This window comes from Salmo salar, chromosome ssa05, assembly GCF_905237065.1.
Source record: "Salmo salar chromosome ssa05, Ssal_v3.1, whole genome shotgun sequence".
NCBI lineage: Eukaryota > Metazoa > Chordata > Actinopteri > Salmoniformes > Salmonidae > Salmo > Salmo salar.
In genome coordinates, this window is record NC_059446.1 from 37,138,036 (window position 1) to 37,160,084 (window position 22,049).

Consider the following 22,049-nt stretch of genomic DNA (forward strand, 5'->3'; position numbering starts at 1 on the left):
TGGTCCCCCGTGGGAATCGAACCCACAACCCTGGCGTTGCTAACACCATGCTCTACCAAGTGAGCCACACGGGACCACGGTAGTACTCCATAGGGTCTGTAGAAATTATATATAGTGTCATTTTATGGGGCTCTGAATAATATGGAGTCTTGCTGGCATTTTACTGTAGTCAACCGATGCCTGGAAACTATACGGTACAAGTATAGCACTATAGAGGAACAACTATTATTTGTGGTGATATAAAAGAGGAGTCGAGAGTACTCAGTAGGGTCTGTAGAATCTATATGGTGTTATTTCATGGGGGATTGAGGTCTGTGCCCAGCAACACTTTCTACTCCACCAACCCCAATGGTCCCGATGCAATCCATTATAGGCATATATATTACATATTGTCTGATACAGCGAGAACTATTCTAGGTGTAAAAGTGGCAGTGGGATTATTCACTAGGGTCTGTAGAATCTATTATGGTGTTAATACATAGGGGACTCTGGTATAAATACCCAGCAACACTTTCTACTCCACCCATTCCATTGGTCCCGATGCAGTACATTTTTCTATTCGATATTGATATATCGGTTCGTAGAAAATACATTGCAACTGTGTGAAAGTTCACTTTTCTGTAAAGTCCAGACAACTCCTTGTGGATTGCCCATTGGGACAGCTGTGTTCTGCTGACATAAATTTACCGTTTTTATTCAATGAGAAGCAGGCAGTTATATATGCTAAGTAGACTATTTTTGTTTTAGTGCTAGTTTTTTTAAAGTATGCTAAGCAGCCTGTGAGAATGTCTGTGAAAGGGTTTGTACATGCAGGAACATTCATGTATGTTTTTTTCACAGAATAGTGTAGTTTAACAGGAAGAATAAACCAATATCACGATATGCCTTGCTCATATCAATATCTAATGGTCTCGATATATCAAATTATTGATATTGGTGCCTACCACTATATGAAATAAATACATTCATATTTAAATATAATTTCATTATTAAGCATATAGCTTAATTTCATCAGTCTGCTGTATCATTCAAGCATAACTTATTTCAATTAATTTCCTCTACGATAACTCATGTAAAACAGTCTTGCATGCCGTTGTGAAAAAGTGCATTCACATTGCCCTCGCAGAACACTGCTTTAGAGAACAAGCACACACAAACACCACAACTGCTACTGTTTTTATTAAAAGGCAGAGGCTGCTGATCTGATTTTTCCGGACCCCCGCTTCTCTGCGGTGCAAATAGCCTAACCATGAGAACTTTCTGAATGGTCCCTCTCCCATTCGTCACGAGTCAACGTAAACACATTATTATTCAGAGTGGTATGCCTGAACCTTCCAAAAATGCGCCTCATCTGACAACACATTTCACTGTATCCTCTCTTATTTTGAAGTCAACCTCTCCAGTTACATACTGCTCATCTGATTCAGTTGTCATAGAGCTTACGATTTCCTCATCTGATAAACCTCTACCCCAACTTTCTGTCTCTGTGGTATTCATTCCCAATATCTTGGGTGTCTGAGATTTGATTGGGCTGCACCACTGACGCTCTATAATATGAACTCTTGGCTACATCAATATGAAGTTTAGAAGCAGGTTGTTTACCATCAAAAGTGTGTACATTTTGCATATTAAGTTGGAAGTCCGAGGGTCTTCTTTGAGCAGTTGACATTCCCTGATTTAAACTCTCCACAGGCAATAGGTTTTCTACCTGAACCTCATTTACATTCTGTTTGTAACATTTTGTTTAATTTCACCTTCTTGTCACTAGCAACAGGATGTATAAATGTGTCACAGTCCCCTTTAAAACTAAATCAAGTTCTCTTCCCCACTCTGTGTTACAATGACTTAAGTTTGTGCTGTCACCCTCATCTCATTACATATGGGTGATGGGCTCAAAGGGTTGGTCCTCACTCTGAATAACACAATTTTGAATGTTACCGCTATTCTTGTCCCACATATTCCTAAGATTTTTTGACACCACATTTAATGACAATGGGTTTTCCAATTGGTCATTGCAAAGTTTTGGCAACTTCCTCCCAAAATTGGAAGTCAAATTGCTCATTATGCTGCATAACGGAATGTATTGCCATTGAAATAGCATGGTAATCCAAATATTTATTTTAACTTTCTGATCCTCCCAACATCCCTGCCACACCCATAGAATTTGTGTTTCAGATTTGTTTGTTCCACAGCATTATTTTAATGTATTATCTGTTGTGTAAAATTTCTGACCTATGCTTTAATCAGTACAGTCAACTCCACAGTTAACTCTATCACCACAGGCAACAGTGTCACTATCATTACAGTCAACTCCTACTATAACGATAGGTCCACCCTTTACCAGACCTTCCACAGATATTGCATTTTTTTGGGACAAATCCAAACGTATTTCTGGAAGAAGCCTTTGACTTGCCTCCTGAAGTACACAGCACAGCCATTGGTTAGTGTGATGGAAATTCTACCCTTAATCAATAATGAGGAGAGGCAAAATTAATAATCAATCAAGGCATTACTTTTATTAAAAAACTTGTTATTACAAGGAGGCTTGTCTCTCCACACATGCAAGTGTAATGAAGTGAGAGCCCCCTGAGTGGAGTTAACTTCTGGGTTATATACTATCCCAGGATCGGTGCAATATGACGTACAATGGTTCCAAACACTAACCCCACACATCCCGTGCCAGACCTTGGGCCCCAAATACAAATAACTTGTTTTGATCAGTACTAAGAACATTTGTTGTTACTTAGTTTCCACCTTGAACTAGGGGAGAGAACAATCTCCCCTCGGAGGAGGTGACTGACACACAGACACTGTGGAGACAAGTGATTGGTTCCCCATTACTCACGCCATCCCTTCACGTGGTTTGCATTAAAGACACAGTTCACATGGAAACAATGTTTCCTTCTGACCTCCTTTGCCATACTCCTTGCAGATATTCTGCATAGCAACAGGGACATGTGATAGATAAGACTGACTTCTCCCCTCTCTGGACCCAAGGTTACTGAGGCCCATTTGAGGGAGGAAGTGCAGCTGCCAACACCAGAGTCTGAAAGGAGACATTTTAATAACAAGAGTTTCAACAGTTCAATCATATAAGCATATTCCGCAGATAAAACATCTTAATTATCTTTGTTACTTAGCTTATATGAGTTAGATAAAGAAACTCTCAAGCACAATGCCTAGGCTTAAATAAGGATATTTTAGTACACAAGCATTAGGAGGGTTTAACAGAACTTCCCTCACATTAGGCAGCACAAAAGGGCTATAAATGCCACAAAAATCCACCTTCACAACGAGTGTATCCAGATCACCTGATTGACTTAAAACACTAGCAACTAGTTGCAATGCATCCGCCGCCATATCGTCAACACTGTTGCCTCTTGCCCCTTTGACTCTCTTCAGCGCCTCGACCTCATTACATCCTTGACGCCTCGACCTCATTCCCCTTAACTGGCCACTCAAGGAAGTCCGGAGTATGATCCCCACCACAGTTGCAACATTTTCCATTCACAGATTCTTCAATATCATAATTATCTTGTCTGCAAACATTTGACACGACCATATCCTTTACAATTTCCACACTGTAATGGTTTGGACAAAAATGCTCTAACCGCATAACTTACATATCCAAGCTTCACATATTCAGGTAGAGTCTCATCAAACAACAATGATATCCACAAGCTTTTCTCCTTCATTCCATTTACCATACGGGTCAGGCAACATGCACTGACCACTCCTGGGATTTTCTGACATAGGTACTCATCATTTATATCCAATGAGACTCCAGCTATAACTCCTTTGGCAGGTGCCCTGCTCCAAAGATCAATACGTGTTACTTCTGACGTGGACAATTCTGCTAGATTCTTCATCAACACAATTAACCAAAACAAGGCTGCTTCTAGTCCCTTGATTGAATTCACCTTTCCCACTGCTTTCTTCACAGTCCTCGATATTACAAATGGATTTCCCAAAAGAATCTCCTCCAAAAAAAACGCAGCCCAATAAGGCTTTATCGGGCTGGTCCTTGTCTTCTACTACAACTTTTGCTCATTTTGTTGCATTCTTTGATTTCACTATTTTCCATTCATTATCACACACTTCACTAGCCGCCCCTTCGGATTCAAGCACAGGCGCCATTTCCTCCTTCTCCCAACCTGACATTCACTGTCAACTGTGGGACCTTATATAGACAGATGTGTGCCTTTCCAAATCATGTCCAATCAATTGAATTTACCACAGGTGGACTCCAATCAAGTTGTAGAAACATCTCAAGCATGATCAATGGAAACAGGATGTAACTGAGGTCAATTTCGAGTCTCATAGCAAAGGGTCTGAATACTAAGGTATTTCAACAACAACAAAAAAAGTAATACATTTGCTAAAATTAAAAAAAAAACTGTTTTTGCTTTGTCATTATGGGGCATTGTGTGTAGATTGATGAGGGGGAAAAAACGATTTAATCCATTTTAGAATAAGGCTGTAACGTAACAAAATGTGGAAAAAGTCAAGGGGTCTGAATACTTTCCCGAATGCACTGTATAGATTCTACAGACACTAGTGAGTAATCCCAACCCCACTTTTACATCAGCACAAATAATGTTTTTTTTTTCTCTATAAAGCGATATTTAATGTATAATAGTGAACGTTATTGTTTTTTGTTTTTTTTGACGGTATGACTGTATTTTATATTTTTGAATAATAAAAGTTCTAAATTTGCTTTATGAGTAGTGCCTGACCCTAGGGTGGCAACACATATATTCTAAGTGATTTCAATGGGTCGTTCTCCATTCTGATTGTTTTATACTGTTCAATTCAACCCAAAATAATTTTGGGTTTTCCTGAACTCATTTGAAATCATTTCCACACTGCCACATAAGATCTGCACGATATGGGCAAACAATATAGGCCTTATTTTAAACCAAATGTTGCGATTCGATTTAGAGCAAAACACTTGGTTGAACTGTTGGAATCATAAAAATAGAATAATTATTCGAATACAGTGTTTGACATGAAAACAAATGAACATGCCAGGGAGGAGTTATTGTGACAGAGTAGACACCGAATTAGTGGATTTATATTAAGAAGCAAAGCGAAAATATCCTCTTGGTCATCCTAGCCCCGCCCCCTGTCAATCAATATGGTGTCATTTCATGGGGCTCTGAATAATCCGCCCATTACATTGGCCACAATTAGGGCTGGGCGGTATACCTTATTTTACGATATACCAACATACCGTATTTTACGATATACCCGTATTGATGCATGGACATTTTTTTTTTTTTTACATTACCTTCTATAACAGTATTTGAATGTTCGGTTTGTTAAATATAATACGCCGTGTGTAACGTGCATTTTTTTGCTTACTTCGCTACTTGACTAATTTCTCTCCGCTCTCTCTCTCTCCATGCTGCGTTCCACACAGACCTAGCCCCGCCCCCTGTCAGTCAATGAGCGCATTTGTTGTTCCTGGAGCACGAGAGGCTTGCGTTCAATCTCTGCACGGTCAATGCTGCACATGCAACAATGTCTGACCATTCCCTACCCAATTTTTACTGCGGAACCAAGAATAGTTTTTGCTCTATAAATCAATGTGTATACCATCTACAGTGATTCACATTTATTTAACCTTGGAACATGTTTTAAAACACAAATGTAATGCAAATGTCATTTAAATATGAATAATTGTTCATGTTTAGACAGGTATTTTTATATCATGAATAAATACAGGTTATTGACACCTTTCTACTATTACATGGACTTTTATTTGGAAATGTTCCGAAATTCCGTAACCCGGAAGTACTTTTTGTGTTGCTGACGAGACGCTGATCTCTTTCTAGCGTTGAACATGGCGCCCGAGGTAGACTAGCTGGAAACGTTAGCCAGCATCAACATGAGCAAATAAATTGTTACCAGTTTGACCTTTTATCGTTTCGAATTAAATGGTTGATTAGGTAGTATGCAGGAAAGTGACGGGTGTAATTAACTTTCTCAACCTACAGATTAGGTGAAATAATGGAAACTCGAGGAATAGAACAGATGTTTGACTTCCAGCGGTAAGAACAAGAAGTGTTGTTTTCAAGACAAGCTAGCCAGCAGCTAAATGAGTTTATCAGTCCACCGATACCCATGGCAGAGATTTCCAATAGTCTTACTCATAATCGGCTCTGGCTATTAGCTAGCTAAGTCGTCGTCTTCTTGGCGTTCATTTAGCTTGTTAGTTACTGTAAGTAAATTAGCCTACAAGATATCAATACTATTATCCATTAACGGCTAGCTAACAAGTAGCTTGGTCGGTAGCCGTTACATTAGTTTCCTAGCTAGAAGCATATAATCTGTCCCCTTGGACTCAGAATATTCTTCCTGTCAAGGATAACACTGAGCTGTCTCTGTGTTTGTCCCAAACAGGTTGCCAAACGATGGACTGGTCCTTTTGCTGGTGTTGCTTTACTCTCCAGTTGGCCTGTGTTTGATGTTACTACGACTCTTCGTAGGTGCACATGTGTTTTTGGTGAGCTGTGCACTCCCAGACAGTCTTGCTAGAAGGTAAGGGTAGTTTTGCAATTGGTTATCTTATTAAATGTTAGGTTGACTCAGCATAATGACAAAATCATACACAGTGGGGTGACTTCCTGCTTAAAATAAAAACAAATCTGTCAATACTGCCACAATGGTGAAGGGGCATAAAGATGTCAGATTTCAGTTATGTCATTGTTAAACCGCTATCCATAGTGCTTAAACTTTAGGCATTCTGTCTTCTCCCTACAGTTCTGAGCAATTAGCTTCGCCCATGACTGGCTCCTGTGAACTACAATCCCGATGCTGTGTTTAGACACGTCAATAATCAAGGCTATCAAAACATATGGCCCTTATCTTTCATCAGAAGAGAAAGAACCCTTCAAATAAAAAATATACACTTACTGTAGCAGTTTTACACAGATCCATTCAGCTATGGGTGCCTCCATCTGACTAAACTACACTTCCACTACACTTCCAGAGTTACCCTTACACACAGGTGTTTGGAGCACACTAGATAGCTAATTAGCACAGGCCTCTTGTCTTCTGTCTGTTTTTTTGTAAACAAGCACTGTAGCATGGAGATATGGCCGTGTGGGAACATTAACCAAATAGAAGGTGTGTAGTAATTTAACCTTTTTGTTTTTAGAAAAGTATTACTCGCTGATATGAAAGATATGTTCCTTATCTTTCAAAAACACTACCGTCAGCGACGCGTGTTAATGTTTAAAGCAAGCGTCAAGGCTCTTTTAAAAAAAAAAAACAGTCAGGAGATACTAACATCAATAGGCGCTAAAGCAGTTAGTGTCTATGAATGGGGTACACTGTCCACTGAGGATTTAAACGATGGCTTTTTAAATGGTTTTTAAACATGGTTCAATGCACCAATAAATCAGCACAATATACTTTTTCAGTTTTTCAAATTGCCGGCGTCCTGGAGCTAGAATTGGGTTCATGTATACTTTGCTAATGACAACACAAAAAAGAGTAAAGGAAAGAAATGTACAATACAACAAACTTAGAAAACAAGGCATTTGTGGTAAGTACATGGGGCTTTAAAAACGAGCTGGCACACACCCAGAACAATAGTTTGTGTGGAGGTGCTTACTAACGGCGAATAAACTATCAAAATAAAGTCGCACACTCCATGTATTGTCTCCCAGCAATTTAATGGGTATTTACCAAAGATTATACATAAATACCCATTAAATTGCTGGGGGATTATACATGGAGTGTGCGACTTAATTTATTTTGATAGTTTAAGTACATGGTGGGCCACCATCTTTACGCACCTCTGCTATTGGCTTCTCCCAATATGGGTATGCCTCAACCAAAGAAGGGTGCACATTTGAAGGAACCAATTGTGGGAAGTCTTGGCAAATTTGCAGTTTGTCTAGTATTTCTCCATTTTAAAACATATCCTGTTTTGTGTTCACTGGATCAAACTCAAAGAATTCTTCCTGTTCCAGATTCATTGTGAGAATAATGTTCTCAGTCCTTGGTATGCACGTCAGACAGAACAGCCCACGTTTAAGAGACAAAAGCACAAAACTGTACATCTGCAATCACGTGACCCAGTTTGACCACAACATTGTCAATCTTCTGACTTCCTGCAATACGGTGAGTGTTTTGTTGAAGTGAAGCTATTCATCGTGTTGCACTTTGAGCTCCTTGAGTTGTTCTCAATGATTTTATATATACAATAGATGACTGATAGGGGGCACTGTGTTGAAGCCACCGTGCCTCCATCTTGGCACTCCCCCACAATTGTAAAAAATATTCTGGAAGCTATAGAAATGCATTTAATGTCTACATTAGTTTTTGCCACATTTATTATATTACAGACACCTTCATGCATACTTTTACATTATATGATATGAACTAAACATAAAGAAATATATAAAGACATTGTTTAGGTATGACTAAGGTAATTTGCTCCATTTAATTGAAATACTGTAGAATTCCATTCATTCCTAAAGAGGACTGCTCCTACTGGGGAGTGCCAATATGGCAGACCGGTGGCGTCAAAGCTGCTCAATGGCCAATACGTAGCATCAGCAATCCAGGGTTTGTAAACATCATTGGTTGTTCTTGCCCAGCTGAACAAAGAGATCTTTTTTTCAAATGCAGCTGCGTTGACTCAACCTTACGCCATCAGCCAGTGTTTGTTATTCATTTTTACCATGACTTGTGACCTGTTCCTCTGCTCAGCCTATGCTGGAGGACTCTGCAGGCTTCGTGTGTTGGGCCAGAGGCTTCATGGAGCTGGGGGCCATATCGGGCCAGGATGAGATGGAGGAGTCCCTCAGGAGATACTGCTCCTCTCCAGAAACTCTGCCCCTGCTCCTCTTTCCCGAGGAGGACACCACCAACGGGCGCGCTGGCCTGCTCAAGTTCAGGTGAGCCACAACACACTGCATTATCCCTGTCATCAAGCTGATTGAGTTCTCACTGTCTCTTGCTTTGGTTTTGAAGTGTTTTTTCTTCAAACCAAAAGTGTCCCTGCCCCACAGCACTGGTTTAAGCATAATGTGCTGATCAGTACTATCCATGGGATTTATCTTGTGTATAAGACAACAATTGTTTTAGTAGTCGATTATATCTGCCGTCTTTGTATATACAAATACGTTTTTCTATTTTTCCCTAATCACCAGTAGAACACAGAACTATTGCTGTTATTAATTGAAATGGATCAAGTGATTTATTAACGTGTCTTTAGAGGAGAATCTGTCCTAAGCAGAATGCCAACACTGCTGTAAGCTGCCTCTGTACTGCCCCTGTATTACTGATTCTAAGAGCTACTGAGCTAACCTGTGTTTTTTATCTCCCTCAGCTCCTGGCCTTTCTCCATGACTGATTCCATTCAGCCTGTGGCCTTGCAAGTGAAGAGGCCATTTGTAGCTCTGGTAATAGCATCAAAACTAAACTGCCTCTGTCATATTAGTTTAAAAGCAGTACTCTTGGCATATTTAACCATCTACATTTGGTGAGTGTTTGTGTAAAAAGTTGGGCTTTTCAAAAGTTGAAGGTTTCCTCCAACAGTCCATAGAAGACCAGTACTTTCTTGTAAAATTGGTTTTCACACCAGTGATAGACCTAAAGATTTTGTGTTGATTTTTCACTCAGCCTTTACATATTTCTGTCAGACACAAGCAGAGGATTTCCTGAAATGAAAGTACTAATGCAGTTTCTTTCTCTTTCTCAAGAGCACGCCAGACTCCTTTTGGCTGACAGAACTGTTGTGGACCTTTTTCGTCCCATGTACAGTGTACCATGTAAGGTACTAAATAATTACTGTCTCTCACTACTTGTCTTTGTCGGGGCTCTGGTTGGACCTTGTAAAGGTATCACTTTGATAATTGACACATTTTATGCATGTCCTTAAAGTCCAGTCCTTTACTCACTGGAAAATTCTGCTAGAATTAACAATGTTTTTTGTGATGGTCTTGCCGTTTCAGAGTTAACATTTTGTCAGGATCAGCAGTATATTGTGTGTTGTAATATAACTTTTCATTCAGCTTGATTAGAGGCCAAAAGCAAGCTTTCATCACGGGGAAAGTTTAATATCCCTTTTATACTGAATGTTTTTCTGCCAAATTTACCACACTGCCAACTTTTTTTTCGCCTTTTCCTTATATCTGAAAGGTATTGCTGGTATCAAAGCCAAAACTTTTTTTTATCGGTAAACTTCTGTCTACGGCTTAGTATGAAACGTAGCCGTAAACCTGTGGGGGCATTGGCATGCGCTATGTTCTTAAACTCTTCATGAATGTTAGGCAGCGCCTGTCAACCATCCTCCTGCTAGTTCTAAACTTTGCATAGCCCACCACTCAGCATGCACTGTTTTCTTAACCACAGCTGGATGGATCCCTAAAGAATTACTTTGGGAATAAATATCACTGATTGACGAAAATATTAGAATAAAGTAGACTAATGCAATTGACGGCATGTATCAAATTTTATGTTATGTAATTTTAACAAGTAGATTCTTTGGCTGTTCAGTCGCTTAGTAGCCTAGGCCTACTCCCGCCCAAAAGCCAGTGACTTCACTGACTTGTCTCAATCAATGTGATTTTGTTTCACTGAATCTCTGTCTGTATAGGTTCATTGGTTTCTGGCTGGTTTTCTGAGGTGGTATAGCTCGTCTATTTTGTTTGCGCTTCTATCACTGATCAGAAACATTTTGTATGCAATAATATAGCCCAAATGAAGTGTAGGCCTATTATTTTGCTAGATCGTGTATAGAACACGAGACTCGCATGCTTTTCAAAATAGGATTGCTATTATTTTCTATGGGTATCATGATGAAGGTACTCTCAATGTAAGACCTTACTGTTTATTGAACAAAATAATGAACTATTGATTTCATTCATTTGCACGTAACATACTTTTGTATATATAGTGTATGTGGACACCCCTTCAAATTAGTGGATTCGGCGAATTATAAAATCAAGCACACAGCCATGCAATTTCCATAGACATACATTGGCAGTAGAATGGCCTTACTAAACGTCTAGGAGCAAAATCGGCTCAGCCGCGAAGTGGTAGGCCACACAAGTTCACAGAACGGGACTGCTGAGTGTTGAAGCACGTACAAAAATAACATTCACTACCGCGTTCCAAAATGCCTCTGGACGCAACGTCAGCACAAGAACTGTTCGTCGGGAGCTTCATGAAATGGGTTTCCATGGTTCGGGCTAGGCCCCTTAGTTCCAGTGAAGGAAAATCTTAGCGCTACAGCATACAATGACATTCTAGACGATTCTGCGCATCCAACTTTGTGGCAGAAGTTTGGGGAAGACCCTTTCCTGTTTCAGCATGACAATGCCCCCATTCACAAAGCGAGGTCCAGCATGACAATGACCGTGTTCACAAAGTGAGGTCCATACAGAAATGGCTTGTCGGGATTTGTGTGGAAGAACTTGACTGGCCTGCACAGAGCCCTGACTTCAACCCTATGAAACACCTTTTGGATGAATTGGAATGCCGAATGCGAGCCAGGTCTAATCGCCCTACATCAGTGCCCAAACCTCACTAATGCTCTTGTGGCTGAATTGAAGCAAGTCCCCGCAGCAATGTTCCAACATCTAGTGGAAAGCTTTCCCAGAAGATTGGAGGTTCTTATAGCAGCAAAGGGGTGACCAACTTCATATTATTGCCCATGATTTTGGAACGAGATGTTCGACGTTCATGTAGTGTAATTATACTCAGTATGCCATTATTTTGAAAATACATTTTATTTGTCTTATCTATCTTATGACCTGCCTAAACAAAAAAAATGTGATGGTGTATATTCATACAACCACTCGTCACTGGCATGCGCACGGGAGGTATAAAAGCGTATGCAGGAAAGGATGTGGTAAAAATGGGCCTGTTTAAGGGGGTTATGTAAACATTGGCCTTTTGTTTTATTTTTTACATACAGTAAAACCGTAGTGAAAGCAGATTAAGTTCACTATTAATGCTCACAAGGCTTGTAGAGACCCTGTTTTGTTTACTTTTACAGATGGCTCCCCCCTGTATCTAGACAAGATGAAGAGTCCCTTCAAGAGTTTGCCAACAAAGTCCAAGAGGTATAAAACCTTTTGTCATTCTCATTTTTACACCCTTATTCTGCACTGCCTTCTATTCACTACCGCCCAGACAAATAAAGCAAGTATGTATCTTATCAAAGGGTTTGTTGTATATTGCAAGTTATCACATTGGGAGCCGAAAATTCACAATGATACGGAACACTAAAGAAAATAATTATTATATTGTCCTCTGATTGGTCTTTGTGTCGTCCATTTTCAGCTTCTAGCCACTGAGCTCAGCGTGGTCTCTACACAGATTACCAAAGCAGACAAAGCAGAGCACATCAAGAGGAAAAGGCACATTGCACCGCGCACCACAACCTTAAGTGAGTAAGGGAGAGCCCTGGAGAAACCTTCCCTGACAAGGCCCTTCCTACAGCATGGCCTTGGTACAAGTTATGCTCACTTGGAGGGTGGTTGGCACCATTGGTGATGGTGTGTATTTGCTGCTGTCTGTCCAGATCTGGGTGCCAGACCACGTCCAGTTCCCCTGGGCTTCATGATCCGCAGCTCTGGGGTGGAGGAGCTCAGGATCAGCAGGATGGCTCAGCAGGTGAAGGAGGTTCTGCCTGACGTCCCCCTTGGCATCATCACCAGAGACCTGGGTATGCCACCTTTTTATTTCCACTTTGCATTTCCAGTGCAGTGACTGGGAATTTGGAATGGTGATGAGCAGTGCACTCGAGTCCTGTATTTACATGTGCATTTTATTCAAATGGAGTTTGTATTTGGATCAATGGGAGAAAAAGGCACAGTAGCTTGCAGCTTTCCCCAAATCTTTCCCTTTACCCTTTTTACAGTGCAAACCAACTGTGTGGACACCACTATCACTAACCTGCTGGAGAGCACTGAGGTGTTCCCAGTGGAGGCCACAGGCGGTGCCACGTCTGCACCAGGCCCAGCCTGGAGGTCCCCCTCTTCTTCAGCTGCACCTGCTCCCACCATTAAGGTTTGCCAATCATCTAAATTATGTCTTACGTCCACTGGTAGTCTATATTACCTTGCTCGCAAAGTAATTGAGGTGCCATCTTGCTACGCTATTCTATTTATCAGAAGTTTGATATATAGTCTGATTTTTATCATTTTGACCCATAGCCTGCTGCCAAATCTTTTGGGAAATCACCGGTAGACAGACACATGTCCCTACAAGAGAGGAAAGAGGCCTTGTATGAGTTTGCAAGAAGGTGAGATCAAAGCTGCAATTCAATCTCGGATTGATTTATAATTCCACCCACATTTTACACTGTCATTGTTGTCCACCTTTCAACTCTGTTAGTTGTTTCCGCCCTCCTTTCTCTTCTAGACGCTACATCGAAAAGCATGAACTGGAGCAGGACGAAACCTCTGAACAAGATCTGATTGCTGGGAAACGTGTTAGGAATGACAGTTGTTAAAATCAAAAAATTGTACAGACAATAAGTGTACTGGAGTGTATGCAGAGCAGAGTGGAGTTTTTGTTGACCCCACACGTACAGGAAGAAGACCTGAAGATTTCAATGGATTTATTTGTATTTTTTTATTATTATTTTTTGCATGGCAATCATGCATGTCTTTTTAATTGTTTGTCCTGGTAAAAAATATTATTTTGATAACAATTTTTAAGACCCAGTGACGTGAAACATCTGATTATTTTTATAATGGCAGAGGTGGTGGTAAATCTATCTTGCTCTGCTTTCAGAGAATAGCCATCAGGTCTTAGGTTCATTATGATTTGACAGTGCGTGTTTCTGCAGTATACATTTTTAAAGTGAATAAAATCAGTCATTTATAAATGCAAGAGATTGTCTTGAGTAGCATCACAATTCCAGTATTTATTTTTGATTTACCCTGGCTGGAATTAATAAGAGTGCGAAGCACCGTTGGGTCATAAAATCAGTGTATGTCATGCTTTTGAACTCTACCTCAGAGTAAATACATTTGTGTATAAACGTTTGTAGTTATCAAGTCAAAAACCCAACGGTAAAACCGTAAACTAGAGCATATAGCTTTTGAGGGAGGTCATTCAAAGTGATTCCTATTGTTGGCAGTAGATAAGACAGGCTGATCATCCCTGTGATTAAAGAAACTTAACATTAAACAAATGTTTAATAGTCAGACGACCACGAATAGCACACCATTGTGAATGAGGTGTTATGCTTGTGTAGGCGTGGCATATGAGTGTTCTTCTGTCTCTGCCTGAGGCCCGGGCTCTTGTGGCGCAAGGGGTATATCACTCCCCTCTGCACCGCAGGATCATAGGGCCCCCTTCAGCTGTTCTCCCTCTTTCCTACACTTGTTTGAGAAGTAGGCCACTAACCCATTACATCACCTATAGTTATCTGCCACACTATGGGCACTGTGGCTGTATCGTGTACACGGGGTGGAAATTACCAGTGAACTCAATATATTATCACAATACTTGGGTGCCGATAAGATATGTGTTTGCGATTCAATACTGTGATTTGATTGCAATTTGATGTTCCAAACTTATTGCTCACCATATGTCTGCTACAGAGAGACAAGAGAGCCATGAGAAAACGAGTTTTGATCAGTCATGAAATAAAAGTGCTGAAAACAAATTGGCTCCTATTTAAAAAGATGGGGAACTAGCTATGAAGGAAAAATACTGTTTTGGTGCAGGTATAGCCAACTAGCGCAAAAATAATCTTGCGATATTGTCAAAATATATTTCTTCAAAAATAATATCTCTATATGTAACTAGATTTCTTTTCACCACCAATGTGTATGTATCTCATAGTCGGGAGAGCGAAGGGAAGAATGGGTGATACAAAAAAATGTTATTCAAGTTGGCCTACCTGAATCTGACATTTCATCCTGACAATGGTCAGTTGAATGTTGCAGATTTTTTTTATTTTTTATATGTGGAACCTTAAAGGTAAACAATTATATATTTTGCCTGTAACTCTTATAATTCAGATAGTGCATGACTGTCTTAAAGATGGCATTTAATCACTTCAGCAAGAGCCTTAAAATTTCAAATATCTTGTCTGTCACTGGTTTGTTGCCTCCAAGAAAATAGACCAAATCAAAGATAAAATAATATAAATATTATTATTCATAATTTATCCCTAATTAATGTAATTGGAGTGCTGTTTCATGATGCAAACATTATGATTGAAGGCATTGAATGCTGCAAACTTGAACAAATTAATTCTGTCAAGGCATACATGCTAGACTTTTGATAATATGATAATGTTAGTACGATGCACAATCTGAATGTAGGCCTAGGCCAGGGGTCGGCAACCCAAAATGTTGAAAGAGCCATATTGGACCCAAAAAACAAATCTGTCTGGAGTCGCAAAAAATTAAAAGCCTTATAAAAGTCTTATAATGAAGGCAACACATGCTGTAAGTGTCTATATTTGCTATATTAGCCTACTATCAAAATGATAAGTAGGCTACAAATACATAATGAGCATTCATGATTAAACGTTTATTTTACCTGCAGCGCATCCTGGAGAGAATGACGCACCACGTGACTACTCTGCTGTACGATGGTGCTTTAAGTTTAACTTCCATTATAATATTAATGTATTATGTTTCGTTGCATTGATGAAATTATAGAAATACAATACAGAAATCAGATTTTTGATGTCATTTTTATTTTAGGATTCGAAAAAACAACAAAATGTGCAACGTGCATAATAGGCCTCCCTAGGCTAATGTAGCCAGTACTTTATTCTCACTTAATTTCCTATGGTCCTATAATATTCAGCCTATTACAACACGTGATGTCGCACTTCCAATCAGAAATCCACCAATCACGTCGCTTACAACGCGGGCACTGCGACCAAACGGACCAATATAATTCCTGTAAATTGAAGCGGTTTTTAGAGAATGACCTAACAAAAAAACCCTGTACCCGCCACTGAGGTATATATAAATACACATATGAGCGCAAAAGTTTGTAGCCATTCGAAGAAGGAAGTTAGATACATTTTTACTCCACTAACAAAATGAGAGAGATTGTTCATTTACAAGCAGGGCAGTGCGGCAATCAAATTGGCGCAAAGGTTTGTACACGTCTAGGCTTTTAAAGCCATATATATATATATATATATATTTATGTTTTAATTATGTCTAGAATTATTATTGGTAAAAAAAAAAATCTACGGCCGAGAGCCCTCGAGATAATGATCTTTCAAAGTGTGCGCGAAAACATGTAACCCCTTTGTTCTCGGTTGATCAATAATTGTTTGTCGGAAAGTATCATCCTCTCGATTATACATTGTTTGCCTTCCTGTTCCAACAAGTGCAATGATTTTTAAATTGTTTGTACTTGTTTTATACGGGGAACCATTCAAATGGTCGCGGTAATGTAATTCAAGGGTGTTGACTGCCCCGCGTTGGACGAGTTCGCAGTTATGTCTGGTTCAGGTCATTGAGTGCGCCGAGCCGGCCAGCGCGCGCTCTTTGCGATTACATTATAGCCTTGCTGTTTTTAGTTTGGTTTATATTTACTTATCGATGTACTAATACATTGAGCAAAATGTTCATGTTTTGTTGGTACATTTATCGAAGGACAACGCAGAAAAAAATATATAAAATGGGTGCCAACTTTTGAAACTCCATTTTGTTTTTGACACTTGACGCATGGAAGCCAGAAAGCAGAGCTCCTACTTTTTTTTTTAACAAGTTCAAAATGGCTTGTTTTCTTCCATTTTGTATTTAGTTCAACTGCAAAAAGGTTAAGTGAATTGACTCTGGATTGTCATTAATTGACGTCTCCCTATGCTAGTTCTGGGAGGTGATTAGTGATGAGCATGGCATTGACCCCACTGGAAGTTACAACGGGGACAGTGATCTTCAGCTGGAAAGAATTAATGTGTACTACAATGAAGCTTCAGGTGCGTTAAGTGGTGTGATGTCTTGAGCCACAATGGTCTGGTAAATCTGGCAATTGTCCAATTCGGGCTAAATGCAACAAAACCAAAAATGGATCTCCTAGTTAACATTATTAGCCAGGTACGATTGTTTTGAATCTAAGTGCTATTTTTGACTTTTCAGGTGGAAAGTATGTGCCACGCGCAGTACTTGTGGACTTGGAGCCTGGGACCATGGACTCTGTGAGGTCTGGACCATTCGGTCAAATCTTCAGGCCTGACAACTTTGTCTTCGGTAAGAAACTTGGAAGTGGTCTATGGGCCAGGATTAGTTTTGTTACAATAAACCTTCATTACTTGACTACAGGCAAACTGTTGGCATTGGTTACTCAAAAGAAAGGGTTGCCATGTCACTTAATTAGCTTTGTCATCTCCTGCTTTAGTGTTTGTGTAATCCATCACTAGGGCCCAGTTTCATCTCATGTTATCTTTACATTGACATTATACTTCTGTCCGTTACAGGTCAGAGTGGCGCAGGTAACAACTGGGCCAAGGGCCACTACACCGAGGGTGCAGAGCTGGTTGACTCTGTCTTGGATGTGGTGAGGAAAGAGGCTGAGAGCTGTGACTGCCTGCAGGGCTTCCAGCTCACCCACTCCCTGGGAGGTGGAACCGGCTCTGGCATGGGCACCCTGCTCATCAGCAAGATCCGTGAAGAGTACCCCGACCGCATCATGAACACTTTCAGCGTGGTGCCCTCCCCTAAAGTGTCAGACACAGTGGTCGAGCCCTACAACGCCACCCTCTCAGTCCACCAGCTGGTAGAGAACACAGACGAGACCTACTGTATCGACAACGAGGCGCTCTACGACATCTGCTTCCGTACCCTCAAACTCACCACGCCCACCTACGGAGACCTCAACCACCTGGTGTCTGCCACCATGAGCGGGGTCACCACCTGTCTCCGCTTCCCCGGCCAGCTCAACGCTGACCTGCGCAAACTGGCAGTCAACATGGTGCCCTTCCCCCGTCTCCACTTCTTCATGCCTGGCTTTGCCCCCCTCACCAGCAGGGGCAGCCAGCAGTACAGAGCCCTGACGGTTCCAGAGCTCACTCAGCAGATGTTTGACTCGAAGAACATGATGGCCGCCTGCGACCCTCGTCACGGCCGTTACCTCACCGTGGCTGCAGTCTTCCGCGGGCGCATGTCCATGAAAGAGGTGGACGAGCAAATGCTGAACGTACAGAACAAGAACAGCAGCTACTTTGTTGAATGGATCCCCAACAACGTCAAGACTGCAGTCTGTGACATTCCTCCCCGTGGCCTCAAGATGGCTGCCACCTTCATTGGAAACAGTACTGCCATCCAGGAGCTGTTCAAGCGCATCTCTGAGCAGTTCACAGCTATGTTCCGCCGTAAGGCTTTCCTCCATTGGTACACAGGAGAAGGCATGGATGAGATGGAGTTCACTGAGGCAGAGAGCAACATGAACGACCTGGTGTCTGAGTACCAGCAGTACCAAGACGCCACTGCAGAGGAGGAGGGCGAGTTTGAAGAGGAGGGTGAAGAGGAGTTGGCTTAAATTGTCAGTTTTCTTTCCTTGTGAAACGTCTGACTGGTGTTTGTTTTCACTTCATATTTCCTGTATCTGACAACCTTCAGCTGTACCTTTTTTTATTAATTTGTTTTGTTTAATTGTTTACTAGCAATAAAAGAAAATGGTTAAACTTGTTTGTCATTTAATAAGATCATGGTTAATGTATAGTAAGTACACTAAGTGAAGCTAGTAGTAATTTCTTTGGAATGTATACTTTAACATTACAAATGTGGGAGTTAATGGTGAAATTTGTTTCCTATGCAGTTCAGCTATACTGAACAAATATAAATGCAACTATTGAGTTACAGTTCATTTAAGGAAGTCAGTCACTAGAAATAAATTAATTAGGCCCTAATCTATGGAGTTCACTTTGCTGGAAATACAGATCTGCATCTGTCGGTCACAGATACCAAAAAAGGGGGTGTTGGCCAGTATCTGTGACCACCATTTGCTGCATGCAATGTGAGACAACTCAGTTGATCAGGCTGTTGCCTGATCAACTGTTGTTGATCAGGAATGTTGTACCACTTCAATGGCTTTGCAGTTGTTGGATATTGGTGGGAACTTGAACATGGGGTTGTACATGTCTATCCAGAGCATCCTGAACGTGCTCAATGGGTGACGTGTCTAAGTATGCAGGCCATGGAAGAACTGGGACATTTGTAGCATCCAGGAATTGTGTACAGATCTTTGTGACATGGAGCTGTGCATTATCGTGCTGAAACATACGGTGGTGGATGAATGGCACAATATGTATCTGCATTCAAATTGCCATCGATAAAATGCAATTGTGTTGTCCATAGCTTTTGCCTTCCCATATCATGGGGCACTGTGTTAACTACCGCACTCCCACACAACGCCATACACGTGGTCTGCAGTTGTGAGGCTGGTTGGACGTACTGCCAAATTCTCTAAAAAGACATTGGAGGCAACAGCACTGGACATTGCTGCAGTCAGCATGCCACATGTACACTCCCCGGGGCAGCAGGTAGCCTAGTGGTTGGGCCAGTACCCCGAAAGGTTGCTGGATCAAATCCCCGAGCTGACAAGGTAAAAATCTGTCGTTCTGTCCCTGAGCAAGGCAGTTAACCCACTGTTCCCCGGGTGCTGAAGATGTGGATGTTGATTATGGCAGCCCCTCACACTTCTGATTCAGAGGGGTTGGGTTAAATGCGGAAGACACATTTCAGTTGAATGCATTCAGTTGTACAATTAACTATCCCCTTTCAACTTGAGACATCTGTGGCATTGTGTTATGTGACAAAACGGCACATTTTTGTGTCCCTTTTGTCCCAGCACAAGGTGCACCTGTGTAATGATAATGTTGTTTAATCAGCTTCTTGATATGCCACACCTGTCAGGTGGATGGATTATCTTGGCAAATAAATACTCAGTTGCAGGGATTTAAACAAATATGTGCACAAAATTTGAGAGAAATAAACTTTTTGTGTGTATGTAAAATTTCCAGGATGTTTTATTTCAGTTCATGAAACATGAGACCAACACTTAACATGTTGCATTCATATTTTTGTTAATTGTAGTCGTACACAAGCCTTTGAACGGTATTCATGTTTGTTTTAGAGAATATTGGTATTTGCAATACATTTTTTAAAGTTAAATATTGGATCTCAAGGATTTTGGTTCCTAAAAGGCAAATATGTAGCTGATTCAAATCTGGTTAGGAAAATCCCATACTAAGAGCATCTGCTAGATGACTAATATAGATTGTGAGCATGAAACCTAAAACAGTGACGTGGAATTATTTTAATTCTAGTGAGGTCAAGGCCCATGCAATCTCCTATTCTCTATTTGCTAAACATTATGTAGGTAGGACTACAATATAATACAAAATGTGAAATTTCTTTCCTGAAAAGGGGTCACCGGGGCCCAGTTTTTCAGAACATTAAACCCTGAACCCTCATTAAATTGAGTTCCCCCTTCACTTTAGATTATATTTTGCCCAAATGTTATTGGATCATATAAAATGATCTTTGTAGCTTATGATGTATGTTAGAGATTTGGTTCAGTTCTCTCTTAACTACATCCAAAAATGAGGGACCAAACCTGAAGAATGAGCAGCATTTAACGCTCAGACACAAATTTGATCTGGATTAAATGTTTTGGAGAAACTGGGCTCTCTTTAACTGTTGGGCTCCCGAGTGGCGCAGCGGTGTAAGGTACTGCATCTCATTGCAAGAGGTGTCACTACAGTCGTCCGGGTTTGGCCGGGGTAAGCGGTCATTGTAAATAAGAATTTGACTACCCTAGTTAAAAAAAATACAAATGAACTGTTCATGTCATGTGAAAGTAGCCGGTTGTCTTTTCACCTAAATACCACGAGGTGGCACTAATTGTTGTTTTCCCAGAATGCCAGGGACGAGATGAAAGGCAGAGGCCAGGGTTTATGATGAAGCACACCGATGCGCAGGACCGACGTTATGGGCGGGCGCTATAGGGCCTGGCCCCACCCTACCGTACCTCCTTGCCTTTCCAAATAAAATACTAAAATATTGATCAAATATTGACCGAGACGCGCGCCGACAGAAAAACCCATCAATCTCATCTAAAGCATCGGAGTGAGCGAAACAGCGCCCCTCTGTCTCCGTAAGTGTAGACCATGTATCTGAAGCTGTCTGGACAAAAGGAGTATGGCATGTCATACTTTTCCTGTATTGACAGCTTCAGATGATATTGTACATTGGCTACATATCGTACAACGGGCGCTGTTTCGCTCGCTAGTTTCAGCAGAGAGGAAGAGGCGAAGCGAAAGGGCTCACTCTCACAAATAAAAAATCTGTGCTGAATAATCCCAATGCTTTTCTATAGGCATAATATGTAGACCTAGTTTGTCGCCTGCATTTCTGCCTTTACAATTTATGACAATCCCGGACTTGGGACAATGACTTGTATTGTATGGTCGGGAAATGAGCATCTCATCATTATATAGAGATTTCTGGTTTCAGCCATTTGCGAATTAGAAAGGAAAGTTGGCGGGTGCACAGTGCACTGTTAGGATGCTGGCTTCCCCTACAGCAAATTAATAATTCAAAATACTTTACCAGAGAGCTTGACTTAGCCACAGATGACCATTAGCTTCTTTAAAAAAAAATAGTTGTGGATTGTTTCAAATCACAAATGCATAGGCCTATGCCTATTTGGGAAGCCAGCAATTTGGGCAGTGTGTGTGGCAATAGGCCTAGCTGATTATTGAGTTGTGTCAGTCAGTGAAAATCACTTAAAATGTGTGAAGATAATGTGTTTTGAGTATAATTTAAAATGTTGAGACAAGTAGAAGGGGAAGGGTGTGTGGGTGACGATATGGGCATCTCTCTCCAGAATGCATGCACTCAGCTCTCCAGAATGTGCTCTGCTGTCTCCCGACAATTATTGGACATTCATTGTTTCATTGTGTGAGTTGTTTGCCCTTTGATTGTTTATTTTGATCAATTCACCATTACATATGTAACTAGTAGGCCTAGTAAATGTACCCTTAATCCACATAATTTGGTTACATTAATTTATGTTAATGCATGTATTAGAGT

At 40.8% G+C, this 22,049-nt stretch overlaps 2 protein-coding genes and 1 non-coding gene across 3 annotated transcripts; 2 read left to right on the forward strand and 1 right to left on the reverse strand.

Annotated features, from left to right (window-relative positions):
- trnaa-agc (transfer RNA alanine (anticodon AGC)) lies at window positions 1-76 on the reverse strand. The gene has a single exon. It is a non-coding gene; the product is annotated as a tRNA-Ala (tRNA).
- A 5,721-nt stretch (window positions 77-5,797) lies between these two features.
- Window positions 5,798-13,863, forward strand: LOC106604766 (lipid droplet-regulating VLDL assembly factor AUP1). The gene is made up of 12 exons (XM_014199777.2): window positions 5,798-6,053; window positions 6,406-6,543; window positions 7,983-8,133; window positions 8,725-8,912; window positions 9,347-9,419; window positions 9,720-9,793; window positions 12,020-12,086; window positions 12,307-12,412; window positions 12,548-12,691; window positions 12,887-13,035; window positions 13,182-13,270; window positions 13,390-13,863. Exons 1-12 carry the CDS (start codon window positions 6,013-6,015, stop codon window positions 13,478-13,480), a joined length of 1,311 nt encoding a protein of 436 aa, XP_014055252.1. The 5' UTR covers window positions 5,798-6,012; the 3' UTR covers window positions 13,481-13,863.
- Window positions 13,864-15,852: 1,989 nt separating this feature from the next.
- LOC106604765 (tubulin beta-4B chain) lies at window positions 15,853-18,637 on the forward strand. Its single transcript, XM_014199776.2, has 4 exons — window positions 15,853-16,099; window positions 16,825-16,933; window positions 17,094-17,204; window positions 17,432-18,637. Exons 1-4 carry the CDS (start codon window positions 16,043-16,045, stop codon window positions 18,490-18,492), a joined length of 1,338 nt encoding a protein of 445 aa, XP_014055251.1. The 5' UTR covers window positions 15,853-16,042; the 3' UTR covers window positions 18,493-18,637.
- The last annotated feature ends 3,412 nt before the right edge of the window (window positions 18,638-22,049 follow it).

Bases quoted from the DNA above. Each gene is read 5' to 3' on its own strand.
- LOC106604766 (XM_014199777.2), top strand. From the start codon at position 6,013: ATGGAAACTCGAGGAATAGAACAGATGTTTGACTTCCAGCG. The intron at 8,134-8,724 runs GTGAGTGTTTTG...TCCTCTGCTCAG, and splicing joins TTCTGACTTCCTGCAATACG to CCTATGCTGGAGGACTCTGC. The intron at 12,413-12,547 runs GTGAGTAAGGGA...CTGTCTGTCCAG, and splicing joins ACCGCGCACCACAACCTTAA to ATCTGGGTGCCAGACCACGT.
- LOC106604765 (XM_014199776.2), top strand. From the start codon at position 16,043: ATGAGAGAGATTGTTCATTTACAAGCAGGGCAGTGCGGCAATCAAATT. The intron at 16,100-16,824 runs GTTTGTACACGT...TCCCTATGCTAG, and splicing joins GCAATCAAATTGGCGCAAAG to TTCTGGGAGGTGATTAGTGA. The intron at 17,205-17,431 runs GTAAGAAACTTG...TGTCCGTTACAG, and splicing joins GCCTGACAACTTTGTCTTCG to GTCAGAGTGGCGCAGGTAAC.